Here is a 26727-nt window from a genome sequence, read left to right as displayed (position 1 = left end):
AGATGTCTCAAGTTGAGGGAGCGTGCAATTGGCATGCTGACTGCAGGAATGTCCACCAGAGCTGTTGCCAGAGAATTTAAATGTTCAATTCTATACCACAAGCTACCTCCAACATCGTTTTAGAGAATTTGGCAGTACATCCAACCGGCCTCACACTGTAAACCACTTGTAAACCACGTCAGCACAGGACCTCCACATCCAGCATCTTTTTATTTATTTTTTGTACCTTTATTTAACTAGGCAAGTCAGTCAAGAACAAATTCTTATTTTCAATGACGGCCTACCCCGGCCAAACCCAGACGACGCTGGGCCAATTGTGCGCCGCCCTCTATGGGACTCCCAATCACAGCCGGATATGAAACAGTCTGGATTCGAACCAGAGACTGTAGTGACGCCTTTTGCACTGAGATGCAGTGCCTTAGACTGCTGCGCCACTCGGGAGTCATCTTCACCTGCCGGATCGTCTGAGGAGGGGGATAGGGGTGCTGAGTAGTATTTCTGTCTGTAATAAAGCCCTTGTGGAGATAAAACTAATTGTGATTGGCTGGGTAAGGGTCCAAAGCGCCCTACGCCCTCCCAGGCCCACCCATGGCTGCTCCCCTGCCCAGTCATGTGAAATGCATAGATTAGGGCCTAATTATTATAATTATTATTTCAATTGACTGATTTCCCTCTATGAACTGCAACTCAGTAAAATCTTTGAACTTGTTGCATGTTGAGTTTATATTTTTGATTCAGTGTACTAGTGTGAGTGATCCCCTGTGGACACAGAGTGCAACTACAGGTATGGAGTGCCAGCAAACAGCATCATGGCACCAGGATTTAGAGCAAGAGTGTGTAGCTATATACGTGAGCGAATGTTTGTAGAGCATGCATGCAAAATGTGTATACATTGACATTATGTATACAATAAGTTTGTGCAAATGTGCCTTTATCTCTTAACATGTCTATTATTGTATGAGTGTTCATGAGTGACCAAATGATGACAAAAACAGATAAGATAATTAGGCCCCTATAAACATAAGTTAGAGGGTGATTTTGCTTTATTCTAGGAGTAGCGTCAGCACTGAACAGCCTTTCTGACCATCAACCTAATGTCACAGCAACCTAACGGTGAAGAGGGGAGGAAGGCCTGAGGGAGAGTAGTAGAAAAAGTGAGAGATGGTTTTGTTTACCAAAAATGCCCTCTGTCAGTCATGGAAAAGAATAGATGGAAAGGAAAAAGAGAAAAGAAAGAATGAAAAAGTGAAAGACTGATAAACGGTCAACCTCAGAGCAACACTTGAAAATGAAAAAAAAGTAATATTTTAGGGGACTAAAACAAAAGAAAATCAAGTGGAGAACAACAACAACGATCCATTGTGGCCAATGATGAAAAAAACAGGGTGACAGTCTTTCCCTCTGATGTCAGTGGGCGGTACAGTACAGTGTTTACTGTCAGGGGGACCATGACACCCTATTAGATCTCTGTCCCCCTTTTCCAGAATCCCTGTCAGACACACTATCGGGGGGGGAAGACCATGCAGCCTCCCTACACTGGATCTCCACACTCCTGTACTCCGTCCTCAAGCATGGCACAGTGAGTGACATTAATAAAGAGCAGTACAACCCTCAACAACTTCATGCCAATATCTCGTCTCATCTGAGCTAGAGAACAGAGAACCCAGCCTGGAACATGCTGAACCTACCTTCTGCCACGCCCCAGGGGTACTGACGACCTCTGACCTTCTTGCCGTTTACTTCGATCACCACATTGCTGCCAACCACTGCCAGAGGCATCCGCTCCTGCCACACAGGGACAGAGGGACCAGCGTCAGTTAATCAGTGAGCCTGTACAGTATCCACAATATATTAGATAACCAAACTGGTCAGATAGGGACTAGTGTGAACTGATACAGGTTGACTATCCGTCTCTCTCACTCTCTTTGCACACTACCTTGATCTTCCGGATAAGCTTGCTGTCCTCATCGTCCTCTATGTCAGGAAACTCGTAGATCTGGATCTTGTGTTCTTGGATTTCCTTCATGATCTGAGGATGAGTTGAAGGTAAAAATGACATGAGTTATTGCCACACACATACCGGTACACACAATGGGTTTGTGCTAACACAAATAATTACCACACACCCACACCCACACCTGTTTCTTGAATAGCTGGCATTCCTCAGGTGTCAGGGTGTCTGCCTTGGCGATGAGAGGGATCACGTTGACCTTGTCATGGAGACGCTTCATAAACTCAATGTCCAGGGGCTTTAGCCTAAAGAGGAATTCACACATTGAAAAAATCTATTCTGAGTTTCTATTGTTGCACAATCGTACAGTTACAGTCATCCAGTCAGACAAACACAGGCAGGCAGGGAAGGCTGATCAATGCTTTGATGTGACATCGTCCTGAATAATTCTCTGCAGTTATGCCGCATTCACACCATGTCGGGAATTCAGAACCTCTGCGTTAAAGTGTACGCAAGTTATTTGCGTAGAGCTTTATTTTGGTTGATTTTGACACCTCCCAATTGGGAAACTCAGGATCTGACTCTTCCGCCTAGGTTAGCAAGTCGGACATTTCAGAGTTTCCGACATATCACACTTTATGCTCAAACTGATGCAGTTCATTATGTCACCGGTAGAAGGTCACGGGCATGAAAACACAGTGGGGGTACAAAGAAACAGTGACTGACTTATTTTTCTGTATTTTCTTTTTTACAGTCAGCGACCACTAATAATTATGTCATGGTGGGCTCATGAGGGATTCTCTTTGTTCTCACTCTGGCTGGTGAGGGAGTAGGTGGACAAAGGGGCTATTCTTCTCAGTGGCCTGACAGAGTGAGTTCTGTCCAGGGACCGGAGGGAAGGCCTGGAGGGGGCAGAGCAGTAAGGGTGGGTGGGTGGGGTGGGGGGGGGGTGCTGAGTATTCCATGAATGTAGAGATACAGAGCAACAGTCCAGCTGTTTACAGGTCACATGAATAAAGGAGGCTTATGAAGTGTGGGGAGAGAGACAGAGACAGACCTGACAAAGATTAAATATCATGTTCTGAATTTCTCTCCAAATTATCAGGAGCAGGGGGGTCAGAGGCAAGGGCTGACATGACCTCTGATCTCTTAATACATCACCTTGTGTGGGTCTTATAGAATTACAGCAACCATGTGTCTCCTTATGGCTGCATATAATTACAGCAATCATGGTTTGTTAAAAGGTGTGAGGTTGGATAGGGTGTGCTATGATACAAATTGTGGACCTAGCTGAGTTGCTATTGAGGCAATTTTCTAGGCTGAAACTAAAACCTCCCGTTCCCAGGGATTTTGAGCTCTGGAGCTCCTCAGCGAGCTGCTGCCTCCTGATTAGCTAGCTCAGTGATAGTGAGAACGTTCATCTTCCACAGAGCACGCTCAGTCTAGTGGGTGTTATGCAACCTTGTGGGTCACAACATTGGCAGCCTACATCTCTCTCTCACTTCCCACTCACATATGTGAACCCATGGCTACGCCTACAATCCAATCCACTCATGTTCACATTCAGCCTCACATACATAGGCAGGCAGAGAAGCATAGATAAAGGCAAAGGCACACGATCAAAAGCATATAGAAGCAATAGCATCATGGCTTATATAACAATGAGTGTAATACACATACAAATACGTGGGTACTCTAACTCAGAAGCAGCACAGGGAAGTGGTCCTCTGTAGCTCAGTTGGTAGAGCATGGCTTTGGCGCTTACAATGCCAGAGTAGTGGGTTCGATTCCCAGGACCACCCATACGTAAAATCAATGCACCCATGACTAAGTCACTTTGGATAAATGTTAAATGGCATATTTTATTATATAGAGGGAATGTTTTTAAATCTAGAATTTCTATGGTCCATGTTATCCAGTACACATACTGTATACCAAGTGTGCTTCAGCTCATACGAGTCTCTTTATGAGACAAGGTGGGTAGCATAGGCATCATACATACTGTATGTTCTACGGCATCATTGTACTACTGGTCCATGACAAAGGGCCTGTCCCTACAAGACCTGTCAGTGTCAGTACTCACCCATGGCCAGAGGGGGCGATGAAGTACAGGCAGCAGTGAACCCTGTTGTCTGGCATCAGTCTTCGGTTCACCCTGGACTCCGCATTCAGGAAGTCCTCACACTTACTGTCAATGTAGTTAATGACAGGCTGCCAGCTGAGAGGGGATGATTAAGGAGAGAGAGAAAATAGGAAAATGTTGTTTACTCTACATGTAGGCTCTCATTGACTCAGAGAGCATATATTCACTCCTACACAACATACAAACTATGTCATTCATACATGCTCACAATTACTCCCAATACTCACCAGTTACTATTATCCACTGCATCTCCGAACCCTGGTGTATCGACGATGGTGAGAGTGAGTTGGACACCCCCTTCCTTCACCAGAACCTTGGACTGCTCCACCTGTAAAACAGCAACACAGTTTCTCTAAAACGGCACTCCATAGTTCCCATGTTATCCCTCAGCGCCTCCACACACCACAGTTCATCAATAGTGTCATCACGTTCTCTTGATCAGAGTGGCAGCTGGGACTCAGTGATGTAGGGTTGGTTGATTTTTTTGTTCTTCTCAGTTTAAGAGAAGAATATATCATTCTCTCCCTGCTGCTGTTAGTGTCAGCGGCTCTCTGTTTGGCTGCATACTTTCGTTTCACAAGGGTAGTTATTTTGGGTTGATCCCTTTCAGTCTCTCTAAACACTCAAAAAGCTGGGCATATATCAAGCATTCAAAACACTTGTGTAAGTGTTTGATTGTGTGTGTGTGTGTGTGTGTGTGTGTGTGTGTGTGTGTGTGTATATATCTGCTTAAAAATCAACTTCAGTGAATAAAAAACAAAGGAAGAAAACCCCCAAAACACACACCCATCAGTTCAGTGAAATCTGAATAGACAGAATGTGACCATTTGACAAACATAAGAGATGTGTTGTCTGTTGTCTGTAGCTTGTGAGGTGTGGAAACACTTTGTTGCTTTTATGAATTTTGTCTTGCTGCTTTTTGATTTATGTTGCTCTGTCTGTATGCTACGTCTTGCTTGTCCTATGTTGCTCTGTATGCTGTCTTGCTTGTCCTATGTTGCTATGTCTTGCTTGTTCTATGCTGCTATTGTCTATATTGTAATTTTTTTTAATAACCTGCCCAGGGACTGCGGTTGAAAATTAGCCGGCTGGCTAAAACCGGCACTTTTACTGAAACGTTGATTAATGTGCACTGTCCCTGTAAAAATAAAAATACACTCAAACTCAAACTCAGATTGTTAAGAGATTTATTGGAATGTAAATACTCTTCCCGTTTCTACCCCTCAGTGGCCACATCACACAGCTCACTTGCCCCAAGTCTACCCCTCAGTGGCCACATCACACAGCTCACTTGCCCCAAGTCTACCCCTCAGTGGCCACATCACACAGCTCACTTGCCCCAAGTCTACCCCTCAGTGGCCACATCACACAGCTCACTTGCCCCAAGTCTACCCCTCAGTGGCCACATCACACAGCTCACTTGCCCCAAGTCTACCCCTCAGTGGCCCCATCACACAGCTCACTTGCCCCAAGTCTACCCCTCCACAGTCTACCCCTCAGTGGCCACATCACACAGCTCACTTGCCTTAAGTCTACCCCTCAGTGGCCACATCACACAGCTCACTTGCCCGAAGTCTACCCCTCCACAGTCTACCCCTCAGTGGCCACATCACACAGCTCACTTGCCCCAAGTCTACCCCTCCACAGTCTACCCCTCAGTGGCCACATCACACAGCTCACTTGCCCCAAGTCTACCCCTCCATTTTTACACTGTGGATCTGGCCGACCCAAACAGCTCCATTCCTAAACACTGGACACACTCCTCAATGGAGAACCAAACACATCAGCAGGAACCACAGGGACCCCTGAGACACAACCAGGAATCTCAGGCCTCAACAAATGTGCAAAACAGCTTATTTCTGTCTACATTCAAAAGTGAAGTCAAACATTCGCTCACAAACAAACACATTTTTTTTTGGAGCAGCTTTATATGACTATATGATTCTAATTTCAGGAGATTGTAACTTACCATGGCTCAGGCCCACGCACAGATCACTCAGGGGGTAGGGGCTCAAAATGAAAAAAGGGCAACACACTCACTGATCTCAAATTGTAAGCAAGCTAGTTAGTGCCTCCTAAAGACATGATTGACATTGGATATAGAGCTGATCATTGATGTAAATCTGCTATTGTTTTTTAATTTATTTTTTAAATACTTTTTTTTATTTAATCAAGCAAGTCAGTTAAGAACAAATTCTTATTTACAATGACGGCCTACCCTGGGCCAACCCCGGACGACGCTGGGCCAATTGTGCGCCGCCCTATGGGACTCCCAATCACAGCCGGATGTGATACAGCCTGGATTCGAACCAGGTACTGAGATGCAGTGCCTTAGACCGATGCGCCACTCGGGAGCCCGTAGTTATAGCTAGCTTTTTCTTTCTGATTGAGATTTATCTTCAGTGCTCTTAAATAACTTCATAATATGTTATTAATGATCTTCTAACTCATGATATATGGCCAGCTAGTGGCTTGTGTGGATATTTTAGTGTATGGTGGTTAGCTAGAGTCTAGACTAGCTGTGTTGCTGCTGCCCTGACACACACGTGCAACTCCTGACTGAAGAAGGGATGGAGTTGGGTCGGAGGGTCGTGGATGCAGCTGCTCCTCTCTAGGTCTCTCTGTCTCTCTACTGTGGGTAGGCCATCAGCCAACCAGACCCAATACTGTTGATCGTGTAAACGAAGTGTTATCAAGTGTTAATAAAATGTTATGCTGCAGCTGCTGTGGCAGTACTGTTGATATTTAAACTAGGTAGCTAACAACACACACTTGACCGGTGACTGCTTCTCAAGACATGAGTGTTTGGATACCGGGGGCGTGCGAGCTCCGTACAGGGCAGACCAACAGGTGCAACCAACCAACAGCCGGGGGCGTGCGAGCTCCGTACAGGGCAGACCAACAGCCGGGGGCGTGCGAGCTCCGTACAGGGCAGACCAACAGGTGCAACCAACCAACAGCCGGGGGTGGCGAACTTGACAACGTCAAGGCGACTTACCTTGGATTCAGAACAAAAAAAATAAAACATGTCACCACCCACAAAGGGCACTTGGCGAGTGGTAGAGCAAAGGGCTAGGTGCTCTGAACAGGTAGACCCCGATCTGTGCACGTGCCTGCCATGGTTACTAACTCCCAACACATCAGTGCTCTCAGTATGAACCCAAATATCAAGCACCACCCCTGTGTGTGTGTGTGCCTTTGCATATGTGTCATAAAGACAGGAGGTTATTACAGGATGCCTCAGATGGCTGTCTAGTGTTTGGTGGGAAAGTCACGACTGGGTGTTGAGTTTCATGGGAACATTCCTAACCTCCTACTGACCCCTTCAGGCACCAAGAGGGACCAGCACGCCTGAGTCCAACTTATTCCCCTCTCCTCCCCTCCTTGTCCCCATTCTAAATCGAGACCACACAAACCTCCCCAAACACCCTTAACTAGCCTACACCCCTCCCTCCCCTCCCCTGGTCCTCCAGATGCAGCCTCTTCACCTGTCCATCTCCTTTTTATCAAGGCCATATAAGGCTGCTGGTTCTCTGGGTGCGCTGCCTCTGACCTGGCCACCATAACCATCCAGTGGTAATTGGGTTTGTTTGCTGTGTGATCTCTGGCCTTTGGTTGTGTTGAACTCCCACATGTGTTTGGATATGGGGGATGGTTAGAGAGGTGAGGAGGGAGGATTGAGCCCAGGGGGAGTTGGAACCAGCTAGAGAGAGAATGGAGGGTTTTTGGGAGTAGTGCCAGTCCTGAAGCGAGACAAACATGGATGAGAGGTAGGTTAGGTCAGGGGTGAGAGGTCGAGGAGAGAGGGATGTGGGCTACCTGAACAGTCTTCTTGATCCGTAGGGATGGCCCTGGGTAATCCTTGGAGTACAGGTCAGTCAGGAAGAGGGAGTTGATGAGCGTGGATTTCCCCAATCCTGACTCACCTATGGGAGGAGTTAAGGAGATCAGACATCAGTTACATTGTCAATCCATGTAATCCACCAACACCATAGCTAAAATAACATAGCTAAAATAACATAGGAAAAACCAACATGTTTCAGCATACAGTTAAGCCTTCATTTGCCTATGCATACACTTCAACACACTTACTAACATCATACACACCCTGTAGTGACACAGTCACAGTCTAAGGTTTGAAGGTAATCTCTGCCCCAAAGAACTTCAGCACAGGATATACAAAGCTGATTCCGTGTCTCACTGGGAAAGGTCAAAAGTGCATCTGCCAGAGAGTAGGCTTGTAGTCCGAGGGAATAAAACATATCGTCTCTCTTCCCAATGTTCCTTCCCACCCTGACATTAGAATCATTCGGCATGTTGACGGTTTGACTATATGACCCATTAGTTTACAGATCTCACACACACACACACACACACTTACATGTTACAGTGATTAATGAGTGGGCATCTGGCAAACTGTGCTGGGGAGAGACTGCTCCAGTGCTCAGGGGGTAGGGGAGGGTAAAGGGAAGGTTGCCTGGCATGCTCCAGCAGGACCAACCCACTAGCAGCTGAGCAACAGCAGCACTACCACCATGGTCCCAGCAGGGGGCACCCCACCACAAGTCAACCCATACTACTGCTCCAAGACATGTTCTTGGGGTTAAGGGGATCACTTATTGGAAATCGTAACAGCACAACATAAAACAAACTTGAGGGGAGGTTCATGGGGCCCTCTCTCTTCCATCAATACTGCCTGATAATGACTGACTGTTTAGATGAGTGGGGTTGTATGTGTTCATCTCTGCATACAATACTACATTACATTTACAACCAAATCATCTGCCACCACAAATTATGATGACTGAATCCCGGATAATTGTCAGGTTGTCCTGAACAGTTGTGAAATCCTCAGATTCCAGTGTTTCTCTTATTAATCTTCACACAGACCCGCTCTTTGAGGTGCAGACTCTGGGCAGTTCTTCCGCACCAAGACACTTCTCAGCTCACCGCTGGCTGACAAACAGCACTAGATTACAGGATCCCTGGCTCTTTAAACATACCGTTTAACCAGGAGGTAACAGACATACTGTAACTGCTGGGTAAATCAACACATCTCAGCCCCTCGCCCATGCTGGAGGTGGTCACCCTCATAAACCAGAAGGGGGGTGGGACGTAAGTGCATCTCCTACATCTCTCTGAGGGGAATGGAGGGGGACCACAGAGGGTCAGGAGTGTGCAGCTAAAGCAGAGAAGACATGCCCTGGAGCCTGATAGCAGTTACAAAGGCATTCTAATGGAAGCCAGTCACACACAGCCAGTCACCCTCCCCACACTGTGGCCTTGAAATCTGGTATTGGGGATCATCTGTTTCTCTCTGCCTCTCATGCATGCAACATGGATCTATAACACCCAGATAGAGAGAGACCCTGTTCTGAGTCTGGGTCCTGGGACATTCATCTGCGTTTTGGGTTTAGTTAGACACTGCAGAGAACAGAATTAGGATCAGAGTTCACTGGATTAGAAAAAATAAATAAATACAGGATACTTAAAAATAAAAACTTTCAGAAATGAAATATTAACTCTATTGGAATCCTGGCATAGAGCTTTCAGCTCTGGTCACTAGCCTAGAGCCTCCTCATCCTTTGTTAGTTTGAGGGTGAGTGTGACCGCTTGCTGATGTTGGCGAGAAAAGCAAATGAATAACCAAACACTGATACGTGGATAAATAATATATCTATTATCCTTTATACAGTGGCAAGAAAAAGTAAGTGAAATTGGAAATAACTGTATTTCTGCATAAATTAGTCATACAATTTGATCTGATCTTCATTCATCTAGGTCACAACAATAGACAAAGTCTGCTTAAACTAATAACACAAAAAATGATACGTTTTCATGTCTTTATTGAACACACCGTGTAAAAATTCACAGTGCAGGGTGGGAAAAGTATGTGAACCCTTGGATTTAATAACTGGTTGACTGTCCTTTGGCAGCAATAACCTCAACCAAATGTTTTCTGTAGTGGCGGATCAGACCAGCACAACGGTCAGGAGGAATTTTGGACCATTCCTCCTTACAAAACTGTTTCAGTTCAGCAATATTCTTGGGATGTCTGGTGTGAACTGCTCTTGAGGTCATGCCACAGTATCTCAAATCAGGTTGAGGTCAGGACTCTGACTGGGCCACTCTAGAAGGCATATCATCTTCTGTTGAAGCCATTCTGCTGTTGATTTACTTCTGTGTTTTGGGTCGTTGTCCTGTTGAAGCTCAACATAAGTTGGGCGACGCAATTGGCGGACAGACAGCCTAACATTCCCCTGCAAAATGTCTTGATAAACTTGGGAATTCATTTTTCTGTCGATGATAGGCCCTGAGGCAGCAAAGCAGCCCCAAACCATGATGCTCCCTCCACCATACTTTACAGTTGGGATGAGGTTTTGATGTTTGTGTGCTGTGCCCTTTTCTCTCCACACAGTGTTGTGTGTTCCTTCCAAACAACTCAACTGTAGTTTCATCTGTCCACAGAATATTTTGGAACATCCAGGTGCACTTTTACAAACTGCTGCAAGTCTGAAATGTTTTATTTTGGACGGAAGTGGCTTCTTCCGTGGTGTCCTCCCATGAAAACCATTCTTTAGTGTTTTATGAATTGTAGACTCGTCGAGAGATGTCAGCATGTTCCAGAGATTTCTGTAAGTCTTTAGCTGACACTCTATTATACTTAACCTCATTGAGCATTCTGCGCTGTGCTCTTGCAGTCCTCTTTGCAGGACGGCCACTCCTAGGGAGAGTAGCAACTTTGCTGAACTTTCTCAATTTATAGACAATTTGTCTTACCGTGGACTGATGAACATCAAGGCTTTTAGAGATACTTTTGTAACACTTTCCAGCTTTATGCAAGTCAACAATTCTTAATCTTAAATCTTCTGAGATCTCTTCAGGCAATGCTTCTTGTGAATAGAAAACTCACATTTTGTGAGCAAGGCAACTCTAACATCTCCAATCTCATCGATTAGACTCCAGGTTAGCTGACTCCTGACTCCAATTAGCTTTTGGAGAAGTCATTAGCCTAAGGGTTCAGATACTTTTTCCAACCTACACTGTAAATGTTTAAATTATGTTTTCAATATAGACAAGAAAAATACAATAATTTGTGTGTTATTAGTTTAAGCACACTATGTTTGTCTATTGTTGTGACTTAGATTAAGATCAGATCCAATTTGATGACCAATTTATGCAGAAATCCAGGAAATTCCAAAGGGTACACATACTTTCCCTCGACTCTGTAGGCCTATTATTACCAAAAAGAACTTGAACCATTTCCTACCATCTAAAAACCAACCCCTACTTCATCTTCCCTCCACCCCCCTCATGCTGCTGTCCCAGATCAATTACACCCCCCTGGCCCCCCATCTCCCCAAACACTCCACTTAAATGGTGCATTTCCATTCAGGATTTACCATGGTGTTTTACCCAAAAGGCTCAGACTTTCTGTTTCTATATCGCGGGCCGGAACCAGTCTCTCTCTGGGCCATGGCTCCGGAGAACCTGCTCTCAGTTAGGGCAAAATCCAGGCCACTGGTACTTGTCAGCTTGAATTTACATAACAATGGCTAACTGTGAATGCCTTCTCACAAAGCAATTGTTTTGATTATGCAGAGGTTGTTGATTCTGCTCACTGTCAGCCCTAGCTATGGAAACAACTTCCCTAGCATAACATAATGGTGTATACACTAGTCTAACACTGTTTCAGTGGAAAAGCAGCAAGAGAGCCACAACAGCCCAGCCACAACACAGGGCACTAACCAAACACAGAATAGAACTGCTCCAAAGAGGATGCATCACAAATTACAACCAATGTCCTCTGCAGTGTACTCCACCTATAAAGGCTTCCCACAACCGGTTGGTCGAGTTGGTCCATATATTATGACGACATTTTAGACGTGAGTTTTTTTGGGGGATGTTCGGGCACACAATATCTTTTCTGGAGGCAAGCCGTAGTTCGGGGCCGAAGTCTACACCTCTTCGTCGGTGATTGGTCAACAGTAGGGATTCTTCAATAAAGTCTGTTGTCATTGAATAAGAAACCACTTCTTTCATGCAACAACAAAAAAATATGAAAAATACTGCACCAAACATTTTAGTTGGATGTAAAATTGCACGACTAAAATCTCCTCGGCAAAAACGTCAAAATTATTATTTTTTATTTTACCTTTATTTAACCAGGTAGGCTAGTCGAGAACAAGTTCTCATTTGCAACTGCGACATGGCCTAGATAACGCAAAGCAGTGTGACACAGACAACAACACAGAGTTACACATGGAGTAAACAAACAAATCAATGACACAGTAGAAAAAAATAAAGTCTATATACAGTGTGCGCAAAAGGCATGAGGGGGTAGGCAATAAATAGGCCATAGGAACGAATAGTTACAATTTAGCAGATTAACACTGGAGTGATAAATGAGCAGATGATAATGTGCAAGTAGAGATACTGGTGTGCAAAAGAGAAAAGTAAATAAAATAAAAAACAGTATGGGGATGAGGTAGGTAGATTGGGTGGGTTATTTACAGATGGACTATGTACAGTTGCAGTGATCGGTTAGCTGCTCAGATAGTTGATGTTTAAAGTTGGTGAGGGAAATAAGTCTCAAACTTCAGCGATTTTTGCAATTCGTTCCAGTCACTGGCAGCAGGGAACTGGAAGGAAAGGTGGCCAAATGAGGTGTTGGCTTTGGGGATGATCAGTGAGATAGATCTGCTGGAACGTGTGCTACAGGTGGGTGTTGTTATCGTGACCAGTGAACTGAGATAAGGCGGAGCTTTACCTAGCATAGACCTATAGATGACCTGGAGCCAGTGGGTCTGGCAACGAATATGTAGCGAGGGCCGACTAGAGCATACAGGTCGCAGTGGTGGGTGGTATAAGGTGATTTGGTAACAAAATGGATGGCACTGTGATAGACTGCATCCAGTTTGCTGAGTAGTGTTGGAAGCTATTTTGTGGATGAAGTCGCCGAAGTCGAGGATCGGTAGGATAGTCAGTTTTACCAGGGTAAGTTTGGCGGCGTGAGTGAAGGAGGCTTTGTTGCGAAATAGAAAGCCGATTCTAGATTTGATTTTGGATTGGAGATGTTTATTATGAGTCTGGAAGGAGAGTTTACAGTCTAGCCAGACACCTAGGTATTTATAGTTGTCCACATATTCTAGGTCGGAACCGTCCAGGGTGGTGATGCTAGTCGGGCGGGCGGGTGCGGGCAGCAAACGGTTGAAAAGCATGCATTTGGTTTTACTAGTGTTTAAGAGCAGTTGGAGACCACGGTAGGAGTGTTGTATGGCATTGAAGCTCGTTTGGAGGTTAGTTAGCACAGTGTCCAAGGAAGGGCCAGAAGTATACAGAATGGTTTGTCTGCATAGAGGTGGATCAGGAAATCGCCCGCAGCAAGAGCGACATCATTGATATATACAGAGAAGAGTCGGCCCGAGAATTGAACCCTGTGGTACCCCCATTGAGACTGCCAGAGGTCCGGACAACATGCCCTCCAATTTGATACAGTGAACTCTGTCTGCAAAGTAATTAGTGAACCAGGCGAGGCAATCATTAGAAAAACCAACGCTATTGAGTCTGACGATAAGAATACGGTGATTGACAGAGTCGAAAGCCTTGGCCAGGTCGATGAAGACGGCTGCACAGTACTGTCTTTTATCGATGGCGGATATGATATCGTTTAGTACCTTGAGCGTGGCTGAGGTGCACCCGTGACCGGCTCGGAAACCGGATTGCACAGCGGAGAAGGTACGGTGGGATTCGAAATGTTCAGTGATCTGTTTTTTAACTTGGCTTTCAAAGACTTTAGATAGGCAGGGCAGGATGAATATAGGTCTGTAACAGTTTGTGTCTAGGGTGTCACCCCCTTTGAAGAGGGGGATGACCGCGGCAGCTTTCCAATCTTTAGGGATTTTGGATGATACGAAAGAGAGGTTGAACAGGCCGGTTATAGGGATTGCAACAATGGCGGCGGATAGTTTTAGAAAGAGAGGATCTAGATTGTCTAGCCCAGCTGATTTGTACAAGTCCAGTTTTTGCAGCTCTTTCAGAACATCTGCTGTCTAGATTTGTGTGAAGGAGAAGCTGGGGAGGGCTTGGGCGAGTAGCTGCGGGGATAGGGGGGAGCTGTTGGCCGGGGATGGAGTAGCCAGGAGGAAGGCATGGCCAGCCGTTGAGAAATGCTTATAGAAATTTTCATTATCATGGATTTATCAGTGGTGACCGTGTTACCTAGCCTCAGTGCAGTGGGCAGCTGGGAGGAGGTGCTCTTGTTCGCCATGGACTTTAGTGTCCCAAAACCTTTTGGAGTTCGAGCTACAGGATGCGAATTTCTGCTTGAAGAAGATAGCCTTTGCTTTCCTGACTGACTGCGTGTATTGGTTCTTGACTTCCCTGAACAGTTGCATATCGCGGGGACTATTCGATGCTATTGCAGTCAGCCACAGGATGTTTTTGTGCTGGTCAAGGGCAGTCAGGTCTGGAGTGAACCAAGGGCTATATCTGTTCTTAGTTCTAGATTTTTTGAATGGGGCATGCTTATTTAAGATGGTGAGGAAATTACTTTTAAAGAATGACCAGGCATCCTCGACTGATGGGATGAGGTCAATATCCTTCCAGGATACCCGGGCCAGGTCGATTAGAAAGGCCTGCTCGCAGATGTGTTTAAGGGAGCATTTGACAGTGATGAGGGGTGGTCGTTTGACCGCGGACCCATAGCGGATACAGGCAATGAGGCAGTGATCGCTGAGATCCTGATTGAAAACAGCGGGGGTGTATTTGGAGGGCAAGTTGGTCAGGATAATGTCTGAGGGTGCCCATGTTTACGGATTTAGGGTTCTACCTGGTGGGTTCCTTGATGCTTTGTGTGAGATTGAGGGCATCTAGCTTAGATTGTAGGACTGCCGGGGTGTCAAGCATATCCCAGTTTAGGTCACCTAACAGAACGAACTCTGAAGCTAGATGGGGGGCGATCAATTCACAAATGGTGTCCAGGGCACAGCTGGGAGCGAGGGGGTCGATAGCAGGCGGGAACAGTGAGAATTATTTTTGGAGAGGTTCATTTTTAAAATTAGAAGTTCAAACTGTTTGGGTATAGACCTGGAAAGTATGACAGCCTGCAAAGTTCTATCTCTGCAGTAGATTGCAACTCCTCCCCCTTTGGCAGTTCTATCTTGATGGAAAATGTTGTAGTTGGGTATGGAAATCTCAGAATTGTTGGTGGCCTTCTTAAGCCAGGATTCAGACACGGCAAGGACATCAGGGTTGGCGGAGTGTGCTAAAGCAGTGAGTAAAACAAACTTAGGGAGGAGGCTTCTGATGTTGACATGCATGAAACCAAAGCTTTTTCGATCACAGAAGTCAACAAATGAATGTGTGTAGGGACACGCAGGGCCTGAGTTTACCTCCACATCACCCGAGGAACAGAGGAGGAGTAGGATGAGGGTACGGCTAAAGGCTATCAAAACTGGTCGCCTAGAGCGTTGGGGACAAAGAATAAAAGGAGCAGATTTCTGGGCGTGGTAGAATAGGTTCAGGGCATAATGTGCAAACAGGGGTATGGTGGGGTGTGGCTACAGCGGAGGATGCCCAGGCACTGAGTGATGATAAGAGAAGTTGTATCTCTGGATAAGCTGGCTATAATGTGTGGGAGGTGGGACAAAGGAGGTATAATGAGTTGTAAACGAAAACAATGATAACTAACCTAAACAACAGTATACAAGGCATATTGACATATGAGAGAGACATACAGCGAGACATAAAGTAATCACAGGTGTTGATTTGGAGAGCTAGCTAAGACAACAACGGGTGAGACAACAACAGCTAAATCAGCTAAAACAACAACAGGTAAAATGGCGATGAATGGGCAGAGAGGGTTGAAAAAATAAACAGAATGGAGTACCGTGATTAATGGACAGTTCAGCAGGCATCAGCTATGTAGCCAAGATATCATAGGGTCCAGGAGGCAGCAATAGATGGAACAGGGAAGCCGCGGAGTAGTCGCTACTACGCTGGCGACACAGCGTTTAAAGTTAGTAGCCCGGGGCTAGTAGAAGCGTCTGCTCCGACGTCCGACGGAGGCCAGTTGAAGGCACAGCGGATGGAGTATTCGTCGGCAGACCTGTCGTAGTGGTGCGGCTGGGCGCCGTGTCGACTAAGGATCCAAGCCAGATGGCGAAAGAGGTATTGTAGTTGTAGTAATTTAGTGTTCTAGCCGGGAGATGCGCCTGTCTCACGGCTAACTGGTGCTAGCTTCGGGGCAGGGGCGTTAGCCACTATTGCCACTTGGTAGCAGCGGTGATCCGGTGCCAAGGTCCAGAGCTTACGGCAATTATCTGGTGGAGTAGTGTATTCTAGCCGTGTTTGGGTGGAGTCCGGGTGAACAACTGAGTAGGCCGAGATAGCTTCGGTACTGGGTAACTCGGTGGGTGCTAGATAGCTGTGAAGATCAGGAGTAATGGTCCAGGGTTTACGGCAGGAATCCGGCGTTGTAGTGGAGAGACAGTCCGTTACTGGTAGGCTGGCGAGTATTATCCAGGCAAAAAGCTAAAAAAGGGCTGGTATCTGTGCAGAAGGTAAAGGCCGCTAGCAGTGGCTAACAATGACTAAATAGCTTTAGTTAATTAGCTTCTGATGGCTAGGTGGTTCTTGCTATAAGGTCTAAAAATGTAAAATAATAGCGGTTCCGTATCACATTGGGTGAGGCAGGTTACCGGAAGGTATAATTGAACTAAAATGGAGAAGAGATTGAAAATAAAATTGAAATGCATACAAAAAATACAAAAGTACACGAGAGGACGAACAAAACACATCTGCACTGCTACGACATCTTGGAATAATATTTTAGTTGGATGTAAAATTGCACGACTAAAATGTCCTCGGCAAAAACGTCAAAATTAATGACAGATTTATTGAGTTATCTTAGATTAATTCTGACTATTTTGAGGAAGTGTATACTGGCTATGGTGTCTCAAACAGTACTATTGTGCTTTTTTCTCATTTTTCAAGCGAGCACACTAGTTTGGTTTGCCAGATATCGGCATTAACCTAATGCAGAGCCTGGAATGGAATAAATGGAACGGTTTCAAACAAACATTTATTACATTCCAGCCATTACAATGAGCCTGTCCTCCTATAGCGCCTCCCACCAGTCTCCCCTGACCCCATGGTAACTCATGGGGGTCAAAATCATGGTACAACAACAGTTGACATACCACATACAGTTAGTTGTGACAGCGGCTGTTCTGTGGTACAAACTAGCTGACAGCTTTGACCAATGATAGTCTCACTCACACCCCCGCCGGAGGGCAAGTCCAAATGAATTAGCCTTCCTCTCAGTTAATTAAATACTGGTTCACATGATCTCTGGAAACACACTCTCCATAAATAGACCCTGTCCCTGATGACCCAGAGCTGCATGGATGGATGGCTGGTTGAACCCCCTCTCACTCCCCCCTCTTTCTTTCATTACAAGAACATTAACTGAGCAGTGTGAGGGGGACAGAGGGAGAGACAGAGTCAGGTGAAGAGAAAATGCAGATAGGGAGGGAACGGATGTAGAGTACTGAAGAACAGTTAGAGAGCGACTGATTGAAAGGGCTATGGGGACAGACATACAGATGGACACACAGGGTACATTTCCCAGGAGATTATTAACATTCCTGGCTTTTTATCTCTACTTTCTTCCTGTCAACATACTAATGGCCAACCAAAAATTACCCATGGGGCAACAGCCGGCCCTCGACATCCTGACAGGCCCCTTTACCCAGCACCCCTCCCGTGCCCGGCCAGACCCCTTGCTCCTCTCCTCACCTCGCCCCACAGAAAGGGGCTCCTGGTGCTTATAGTCGGTATGCCTGTAGCTCTTTACCACTGACAAACAGAGAGCTCTCCTCCCCTAACTAACAGAGATGTGGGCTTGAATCGGAGTCAAATGAGACATCTGGCTGACACACACTAAAAAGAGAAGGGAGATAGAGGGGGAAGGGAGAGGAAAGAAAGGGTAAGAGGGGGAAGGGAAGAGAGAGAATGTGAGTAGGGATGTTTCAGTGGGACTGAATTCAGTAGTGATAAACTCTATTGTTCAGGAGAAAAGGGATGGCTGCAGTAGGGTCAAAGGTCATCTCTATTGTGATAAAGATCTGCAACTCACAAGGATGGACATAGGGCACAATCTTGATAACCTAAAACTGTTATAAATGATTAGCAAGTGTATTGGGTCCAAAAGAAAATACTCTGGTAGCCTTACAGATAGATTGGATACACTCCACTGACTATAAAGACCTGATCTTAAAATAGACAATGTGAGCCAGTTTCTAGGATGTGCGAGAGAGTGAGTAATGTATAAAAGTTTAACTTTGAACCTCTGAGTCTAAACAGAAACAGCACGTGTGAGGTCATACAGGACATGTACACACTCTGCAGCAGCAGCGCCTCCCACACACAGTCACTCACACACTCAGCAGCAGTCCCACTGATCACACACATTATCCTGCTGTGTCTTACCCCCAAGGGCCGTTATAAATCATTGAGAAATACATTTCTCAATTACATAGTGGCTGTCATCTTGTAATGTGATGAGATTTCCTTTACGATTCACCTGGAACATGGATTTCTGAAAACATCCTTTCTTTTCATGGTTCTATGCTTCTAAGGTAATGCTATCCTTTTGGTCAGTGAACAGTAAACAAGGGTTAGCAGATGACAGTAAAAAGATGAGTTGGATGAAACCAATAGGTGAAAATAGACTGGCATTGAATATGGGATGGTGGAGGACTGTGTTATATAGGCTAGGGGAAGATGAATGGGTAGTAGAGGAGATGTGGGCCAAGCCAAGGCCTCAGTACAAACACCGGTGAGTGAACTACACAAAGAAAACTACAGTTAATCCCATAGATTACTCAGCCAAAGCCTGGGTCCCCTGCCAGGTCAGCAAGCAAGCCAGTCAGAGCTAAGCCTGTCAGACCTTCTTATCAGAACGCACACAGAGAGCTTACACACAACCAGGAGACAGACAGGCAGGCAGGCAGGCAGGCAGGCAGGCAAGTAGACACAGACATAATGGCTAACAGGAGATAACACAGACTGGGATCCACTGCTAGGCACTGCGTGTGAGTAAAGAGAAGCTCCACTTCCAAGGTTTATGCAGGGTTGTAAATTCTTAGGTCTTGTGAGGTGAGTTGTTATAGTGGGCTGTTTAGACTCCACTTTGTTCCTACAGTATATCATGGATTTGGATAACCTTGTACAGCAGCACGGATCTCTCCAATCTTTCCAAAGTTAGCTACAGAAACTGCCAGCTGGCCAAAAATCCAGGAAACAGGTTTAAATCCTTCCCAGATTTTTGGAGGGAAAAAAAATTGTCCCGAGCCAAAGTTCTGTGGCATCAGTCTCAGAGTGACAGCGGAACAGTGGAGACACTTCCAAGCGACTGGGCTCTAACAAGCGAGTGGATTCACTTTCAGTCAAGACCCAAACAGAGCCCTAGCCTGTCAAAACAGTGAACCCAGCTGGCTTCCATTACAGCCAATCTTCACACAGCTACAGCTCACTCTACTTGCCAGAAAGTGCACTCTCTAACACTCTCACAGTGATAGAGGTAGAGTTTCGCAATAGTGTGCATCTAAATGTGTTATATTGAGTTGCACCCCTTTTGGCCTCAGAACAGCTTCAATTTGTCAGGGCATGGACTCTACAAGGTGTCAAAAGCATTCCCACAGCTGTGTCAAGTTGGCTGCATGTCCTTTGGGTGGTGAACCATTCTTGATACACAGGGGAAACTGCTGAGCGTGAAAAATCAAGCAGCATTGCAGATCTTGATACAAACCGGTGCACCTGGCTCCTACTACCACAACCCGTTCAAAAGGCACTTAAATCTTTTGTCTTGCCCATTCACCCTCTGTATGGCACACATACACAATCCATGTGTCAACTGTCTCATGGCTTAAAACATCCTTCTTTAACTGGTCTCCTCCCACTCATCTACACCGACACAAGTGACATCAATAAGGGATCATAGCTTTCACCTGGTCAGTCGGTGTCATGGAAAGAGCAGGTGTTCTTAATGTTTTGTACACTCAGTGTCTCTCACTGTCTCTCTCAAACACTTTTGTGCTTGTTCGCTCTTCCACACTTCACATTTTGTACGTGTAACGTTTGGCCCAGCTGGGAATTAAAGAGAGGCCCATATGTAACAAGGCTGAAAGTAGGGATGTAATGATTCACAGATAGACATTTGAACCGGGGACCGATGCGTAACATGCGAGTGCATCGGTCCGCGGGAGCCCAAACAGATCCAAATGAAGCATGCATCCATAAGAAAACCAATCAAACGTTACGAATCGGCAGTTTACAAAAAAATGTTTTACTCATTCATTTCGGCCTCATTCTGAAAATACATCTAATCTGTTGTGACTGAATTGATGCTTCCTCTTCTTCAGCCTATCAAAATGTTATGCATGTAACGGAGTATGACGTTGATCTACAAGTCAGATAACAACTGTGTACACTTTGCATTAGACGCAGCTGCTCGCGGCAACGACAGGTAGGCCTACCCAATCCCTGTTCTAAAATTCGTAGGCTACATCTACACAGCACCTTCAGCATTCAGATGTTTGTAAAATGGCTTTCACAAAATATTAAATCATAGGCTTCATTAATTGAGGGACAACCAATGTAATTTGCTGGGTCACTGTTACCAAATGCATTTTTTACCAGAAGAGCTGAGGGGTCACATTTCACATCTTGCTGATTGCACATTAACTACTGATTGGGACTTTGATTGCCAGGTTCACCGTACTAAATGTCATTTTTACATGAACAGGGTAAAGGTGTTATTTAATAACACGCGATTCGCACTGGTCGGGACTCTCCTCCGTAACGCCTCGATCACACCAATGGAACTCTGTGTTTGCATTGCAGAGGATGTTACGCCTTGATCACACCGACAGTGTCTTGTTTTTGCACACCAGAAAGTAAACTCAGCAAAAAAAAGAAACGTCCTCTCACTGTCAACTGTGTTTATTTTCAGCAAACTTAACATGTGTAAATATTTGTATGAACATATCAACAACAGACATAAACTGAACAAGTTCCACATACATACAAGTTCCACATACATGTGACTAATCCATCATGTACTCCCTATTCACCCATGACAACTCAATCATGTTTGCAGACGACGCAACTAGAGGTTGACCGATTAATTAGGGTCGATTTCAAGTTTTCATAACAATCGGTAATCGCCATTTTTTGGACACCAATTATGGCCGATTACATTGCACTCCACAAGGAGACTGTGTGGCAGGCCTGTTACGTGAGTGCAGCAAGGAGCCAAGGTAAGTTGCTAGCTAGCATTAAACTGATCTTATAAAAAACAATCAATCTTAACATAATCACTAGTTAACTACACATGGTTTATCTAGCGTGTCCTGCTGTGATATGATAAATTAACAGGCATCGCATCGATTATATGCAACATATAATCGATGCGATGCCTGTTAATTTATCATTGAATCACAGCCTACTTCGCCAAACGGGTGATGATTTAACAAGCTCATTGGCGAAAAAAGCACTGTCGTTGCACCAATGTACCTAAACATAAACATCAATGCCTTTCTTAACCTGTTGGATCTCTGGGGGCGCTATTTCATTTTTGGATAAAAAACGTTCCCGTTTTAAGCGCGATATTTTGTCACGAAAAGATGCTCGACTATGCATATTCTTGACCGTTTTGGAAAGAAAACACTCTGAAGTTTCAGAATCTGCAAAGATTTTGTCTGTAAGTACCCCAGAACTCATTCTACAGGCGAAACCAAGATGATGCATCACCCAGGAATTAGCAGAATTTCTGAAGCTCTGTTTTCCATTGTCTCCTTATATGGCTGTGATTGCGCAAGGAATGAGCCTACACTTTCTGTCGTTCGCCCAAGGTCTTAGCAGCATTGTGACGTATTTGTAGGCATATCATTGGAAGATTGACCATAAGAGACTACATTTTCCAAGTGTCCGCCTGGTGTCCTGCGTCGAATTCGGTGCGCAATTGCCAGCTGCTTCCACTTTACCATTTGATTCAGGGGAGAAAGCATGTGTCCAAGAACGATGTATCAATGAAGAGATATGTGAAAAACACCTTGATGATTGATTCTAAACAGCGTTTGCCATGTTTTCAGTCGATATTATGGAGTTAATTTGGAAAAAAGTTCGCGTTTTGAGGACTGAATTTTCGTTTTTTTTTTGGTAGCCAAATGTGATGTATAAAACGGAGCTATTTCTAATACACAAAGAATCTTTTTGGAAAAACTGAGCATCTGCTATCCAACTGAGAGTATCCTCATTGAAAACATCAGAAGTTCTTCAAAGGTAAATGATTTTATTTGAAGGCTTTTATGTTTTTGTTGAAATGTTGCGTGCTGGATGCTAACGCTAATGCTAACGCTAAATCCTTTGTTTGCTAGCTACTGTTACACAAATTATTGTTTTCCTATGGTTGAGAAGCATATTTTGAAAATCTGAGATGACAGTTTTGTTTACAAAAGGCTAAGCTTGCGAGATGGCATATTTATTTCATTTCATTTGCGATTTTCATGAATAGTTAACGTTGCGTTATGGTAATGAGCTTGAGTCTGTATTCCTGATACCGGATCCGGTATGGGGAGTTCCAAGAGGTTAAAATCAATACACAAGTAAAAAAATGTAAACCTGCATATTTAGTTAATATCGCCTGCTAACATGAATTTATTTTAACTAGGGAAATTGTCACTTCTCTTGCGTTCAGTGCAAGCAGAGTCAGGGTATATGCAGCATTTTGGGCTGCCTGGCTCGTTGAACTGTGTGAAGACCATTTCTTCCTAACAAAGACAGTAATTAATTTGCCAGAATTTTACATAATTATGACAAAACATTGAAGGTTGTGCAATGTAACAGCAATATTTAGACAACCTAAAACTTCTTAACTGGGAATATTGAAGACTCATGTTAAAAAGGAACTACCAGCTTTCAGATGTTCTTATTTTCTGAGCAAGGAACTTAAACGTTAGCTTTCTTACATGGCACATATTGCACTTTTACTTTCTTCTCCAACACTTTGTTTTTGCATTATTTAAACCAAATTTAATATGTTTCATTATTACTAAATTGATTTTATTTATGGATTAAGTTAAAATAAAAGTGTTCATTCAGTATTGTTGTAATTGTCTTCATTACAAATATATATATATATATCTATAATATTAAAAAGCGGCAGATTAACCTCTTTGATCTCTAGGGGCGCTATTTCATTTTTGGATAAAAAACGTTCCCGTTTTAAGCGCGATATTTTGTCACGAAAAGATGCTCGACTATGCATATTCTTGACAGTTTTTGAAAGAAAACACTCTGAAGTTTCAGAATCTGCAAAGATATTGTCTGTAAGTGCCCCAGAACTCATTCTACAGGCGAAACCAAGATGATGCATCAACCAGGAAATGAGCAGAATTTCTGAAGCTCTGTTTTCCATTGTCTCCTTATATGGCTGTGATTGCGCAAGGAATGAGCCTACACTTTCTGTCGTTCCCCCAAAGTGTTAGCAGCATTGTGACGTATTTGTAGGCATATCATTGGAAGATTGACCATAAGAGACTACATTTTCCAAGTGTCCGCCTGGTGTCCCTGCGTCGAAATTGGAGCGTAAAGCCAGGTGCAATTATTTTTCCATTTGAGAGCAAGGAGAAACCAGGCTTCCACGAAGGATATATCATTGAAGAGATATGTGGAAAAACACCTTGAGGATTGATTCTAAACCACGTTTGCCATGTTTCAGTCGATATTATGGAGTTAATTTGGAAAAAAGTTCGCGTTTTGAGGGCTGAATTTTCGTTTTTTTTTTTTTTTTTTTTTTTTTTTTTTGGTAGCCAAATGTGATGTACAAAACGGAGCTATTTCTAATACACAAAGGATCTTTTTGGAAAAACGGAGCATCTGCTATCTAACTGAGAGTCTCCTCATTGAAAACATCAGAAGTTCTTCAAAGGTAAGTTATTTTATTTGAAGGCTTTACTTGTTTTTGTGATAGTTGCCTGCTAAATGCTAACGCTAATGCTAACGCTAAATGCTACGCTAGCTAGCTACTGTTACACAAATGATTGTTTTCCTATGGTTGAAAAGCATATTTTGAAAATCTGAGATGACAGTGTTGTTAACAAAAGGCTAAGCTTGAGAGCTAGCATATTTATTTCATTTCATTTGCGATTTTCATGAATAGTTAACGTTGCGTTATGGTAATGAGCTTAGGTCTATAAATAGAATCCCGGATCCGGGTTTGGTCGTCGCAACAGGTTAATCGGTATCGGCGTTGAAAAATCATAATCGGTCAACCTCTAGACACAACAGTAGTAGGCCTGATTACCAACAATGACGAGACCCTAGGAGAGTGATGCCAGGAAAATAACCTCTCCCTCAACGTCAACAAAACAAAGGAGCAGATTGTGGACTTCAGAAAAGAGCAGAGGGAGCACGCCCCCATCCACATCGACAGTACCGCAGTGGAGAAGGAGGAAAGCTTCAACTCCCTCGGCACATCACGTCACTGACGATATGAAATGGTCCACCCACACAGACAGTGTGGTGAAGAAGGTGCAACAGCATCTCTTCAACCTCAGAAGGCTGAAGAAATTTGGCTTGGCCCCTAAAACCCTAAAACTTTTACAGATGCACCATGGAAAGCATCCTGTCAGGCTGTTTCACCGCCTGGTACGGCAACTGCACCTCCCACAACCGCAGGGCTCTCCAGAGGGTGGTGCGGTCTGCCCAACGCATCACCGGGGGCACACTGCCTGCCCTCCAGGACACCTTCAGCACCCGATGTCACAGGAAGGCCGAAAAGATAAATCAAGGACATCAACTACCCGAGCAACTACCTGTTCACCCCGCTATCATCCAGAAGGCGAGGTCAGTACAGGTGCATCAAAGTTGGGACCGTGAGACTGAAAAACAGCTTCTATCTCAAGGCCATCAAACTGTTAAATAGCCTTCAGTAGCCGGCCTCCACCCGGTTACCCAACTCTGCACCTTAGAGGCTGTTGCCCTGTATACATAGACATGGAATCACTGGCCACTTTAATAATGGAACACTTGTCACTTTAATAATATTTAAATAATGTTTACATACTGCTTTACTCATCTCATGTATGTACTGTATTCTATTCTACTGTATTTTAGTCAATGCCACCCCGACATTGTTCAATCTAATATTTATAAATTTCTTAATTCCATTATTTTAGATGTGTGGATTGTTGTGAATCTTTTTTAGATACTACTGCACAAGTATTTCACTACACCAGCAATAACATCTGCTAAATATATGTGTATGTGAACAATAACATTTGATTTGAATACTGTATACCCTGACATCAATTGCCTCATGCAGAGTGATGATTCAATACACATGTGATTGTGTGTCTGAATGTGTATAACCCATCAAGCCTACATTCTCTACCCATCTTATCTTAGACACCAGATTCCAACAAGTTCATTCATACATTCTGTGGTTTGCTAATTCTTCAATCCACAAGTTTTCCAGTATAGAGATCTAGAGATGTACAAATAATTAACACATTGTCATAACTCAAATGTCCAATGACATTTCAACTTCAATTCCATGCATAGGAAAAACACACCGATCCACACAATCCATTCAAACTAAATATTAAACCTCAAATGGCATGGTTTACATTCCTTTTTCAGACAGACAGACATAAAAAAAAATAAGCAGACAAAGTGACTCACCAACAACCATTAGTGTGAACTCAAAACCCCTCTTCACTGACTTCCTGTACACCTGGTTTGGGAGGTTGGCGAACCCCACATACCCCTCCAGATTCCTCTGCTGGAAGAAAACACAGAGTTACTCTGGAATCTTCCGGGGGGACAAACACCTTGAGATTGTGTACACGGCATGTGCGTACACACTTCCACGGAGACAGAGTTTTAGATTCAAATTCCTCTGGCCGGAAGTGACAAAGCACCAGGGGGGTAAAACTGGAACAGGGTTTTGGGGGTGAGGTGAGTAAAATGGTTAAGGTAGTCTAACTGCTCCCCCTGTTAATTTACCAGTTGTATCATATCCATCATCTGAGAGACGTCATCATGGAGACCATGGATCTCGCACCAGATGACAGGCAAGGCGTTCCCAAGTTGTGTGTTCTCCTTCTCTCTGGTACTGTATTTCTCCATTCCTCCCTCTCCCCCTGCCTGCTGTAATCTCATCCTCTCCCAGTGCGTTGTCATGCACGCTACACAAGGCAAGTACAATTGATTGCTGCTCACCCCTGCTAACGGCCCTTGTGTGTGTCCCAATGGAAAACTCGGGTAGAGAGAGAGAGGGGCCACACTAGTCACTCCTACACAGCAACCCAGTGGGCCACTGTCTACCACCCTGAAAACATGTCCTCTCACTTATCCTACAGAATCAGAAAACAATAGGGCTGCTAAGATAGCAAACACTTTGTGGTATGTCCAGCCACCCAAGTCATAGTCTGTTCTCTCTGCTACCACATGGCAAGCAAGTCTAGAACCAACAGGACCCGGAATAGCTTCTACCCCCAAGCAATATATGGGGACAATCTGCATTGACCCTGTTTGTACTTACTCTTTTGACTCATCACATACG

At 44.5% G+C, this 26727-nt stretch overlaps 1 protein-coding gene across 2 annotated transcripts in view; it reads right to left on the bottom strand.

The window, feature by feature from the left end:
- The window catches only part of LOC139388810 (septin-7-like), a 42694-nt gene that overhangs the window by 5140 nt on the left and 10827 nt on the right, over window positions 1–26727 (bottom strand). The window contains exons 2-8 of one of the 2 annotated variants that reach the window (XM_071135753.1): window positions 25845–25941; window positions 7914–8020; window positions 4322–4422; window positions 4035–4169; window positions 2139–2256; window positions 1937–2029; window positions 1689–1785 (exon numbers count right to left, since the gene is read on the bottom strand). In XM_071135753.1, coding sequence (XP_070991854.1) covers window positions 1689–1785; window positions 1937–2029; window positions 2139–2256; window positions 4035–4169; window positions 4322–4422; window positions 7914–8020; window positions 25845–25941 — 748 coding nt within the window. Of the gene's footprint in view, window positions 1–1688; window positions 1786–1936; window positions 2030–2138; window positions 2257–4034; window positions 4170–4321; window positions 4423–7913; window positions 8021–25844; window positions 25945–26727 lie in introns of both variants that reach the window. The other variant, XM_071135744.1, reaches the window with a different exon arrangement.

This window comes from Oncorhynchus clarkii, chromosome 1, assembly GCF_045791955.1.
Source record: "Oncorhynchus clarkii lewisi isolate Uvic-CL-2024 chromosome 1, UVic_Ocla_1.0, whole genome shotgun sequence".
Classification (NCBI taxonomy): domain Eukaryota; kingdom Metazoa; phylum Chordata; class Actinopteri; order Salmoniformes; family Salmonidae; genus Oncorhynchus; species Oncorhynchus clarkii.
This window is presented reverse-complemented; position numbering and strand designations above follow the sequence as displayed.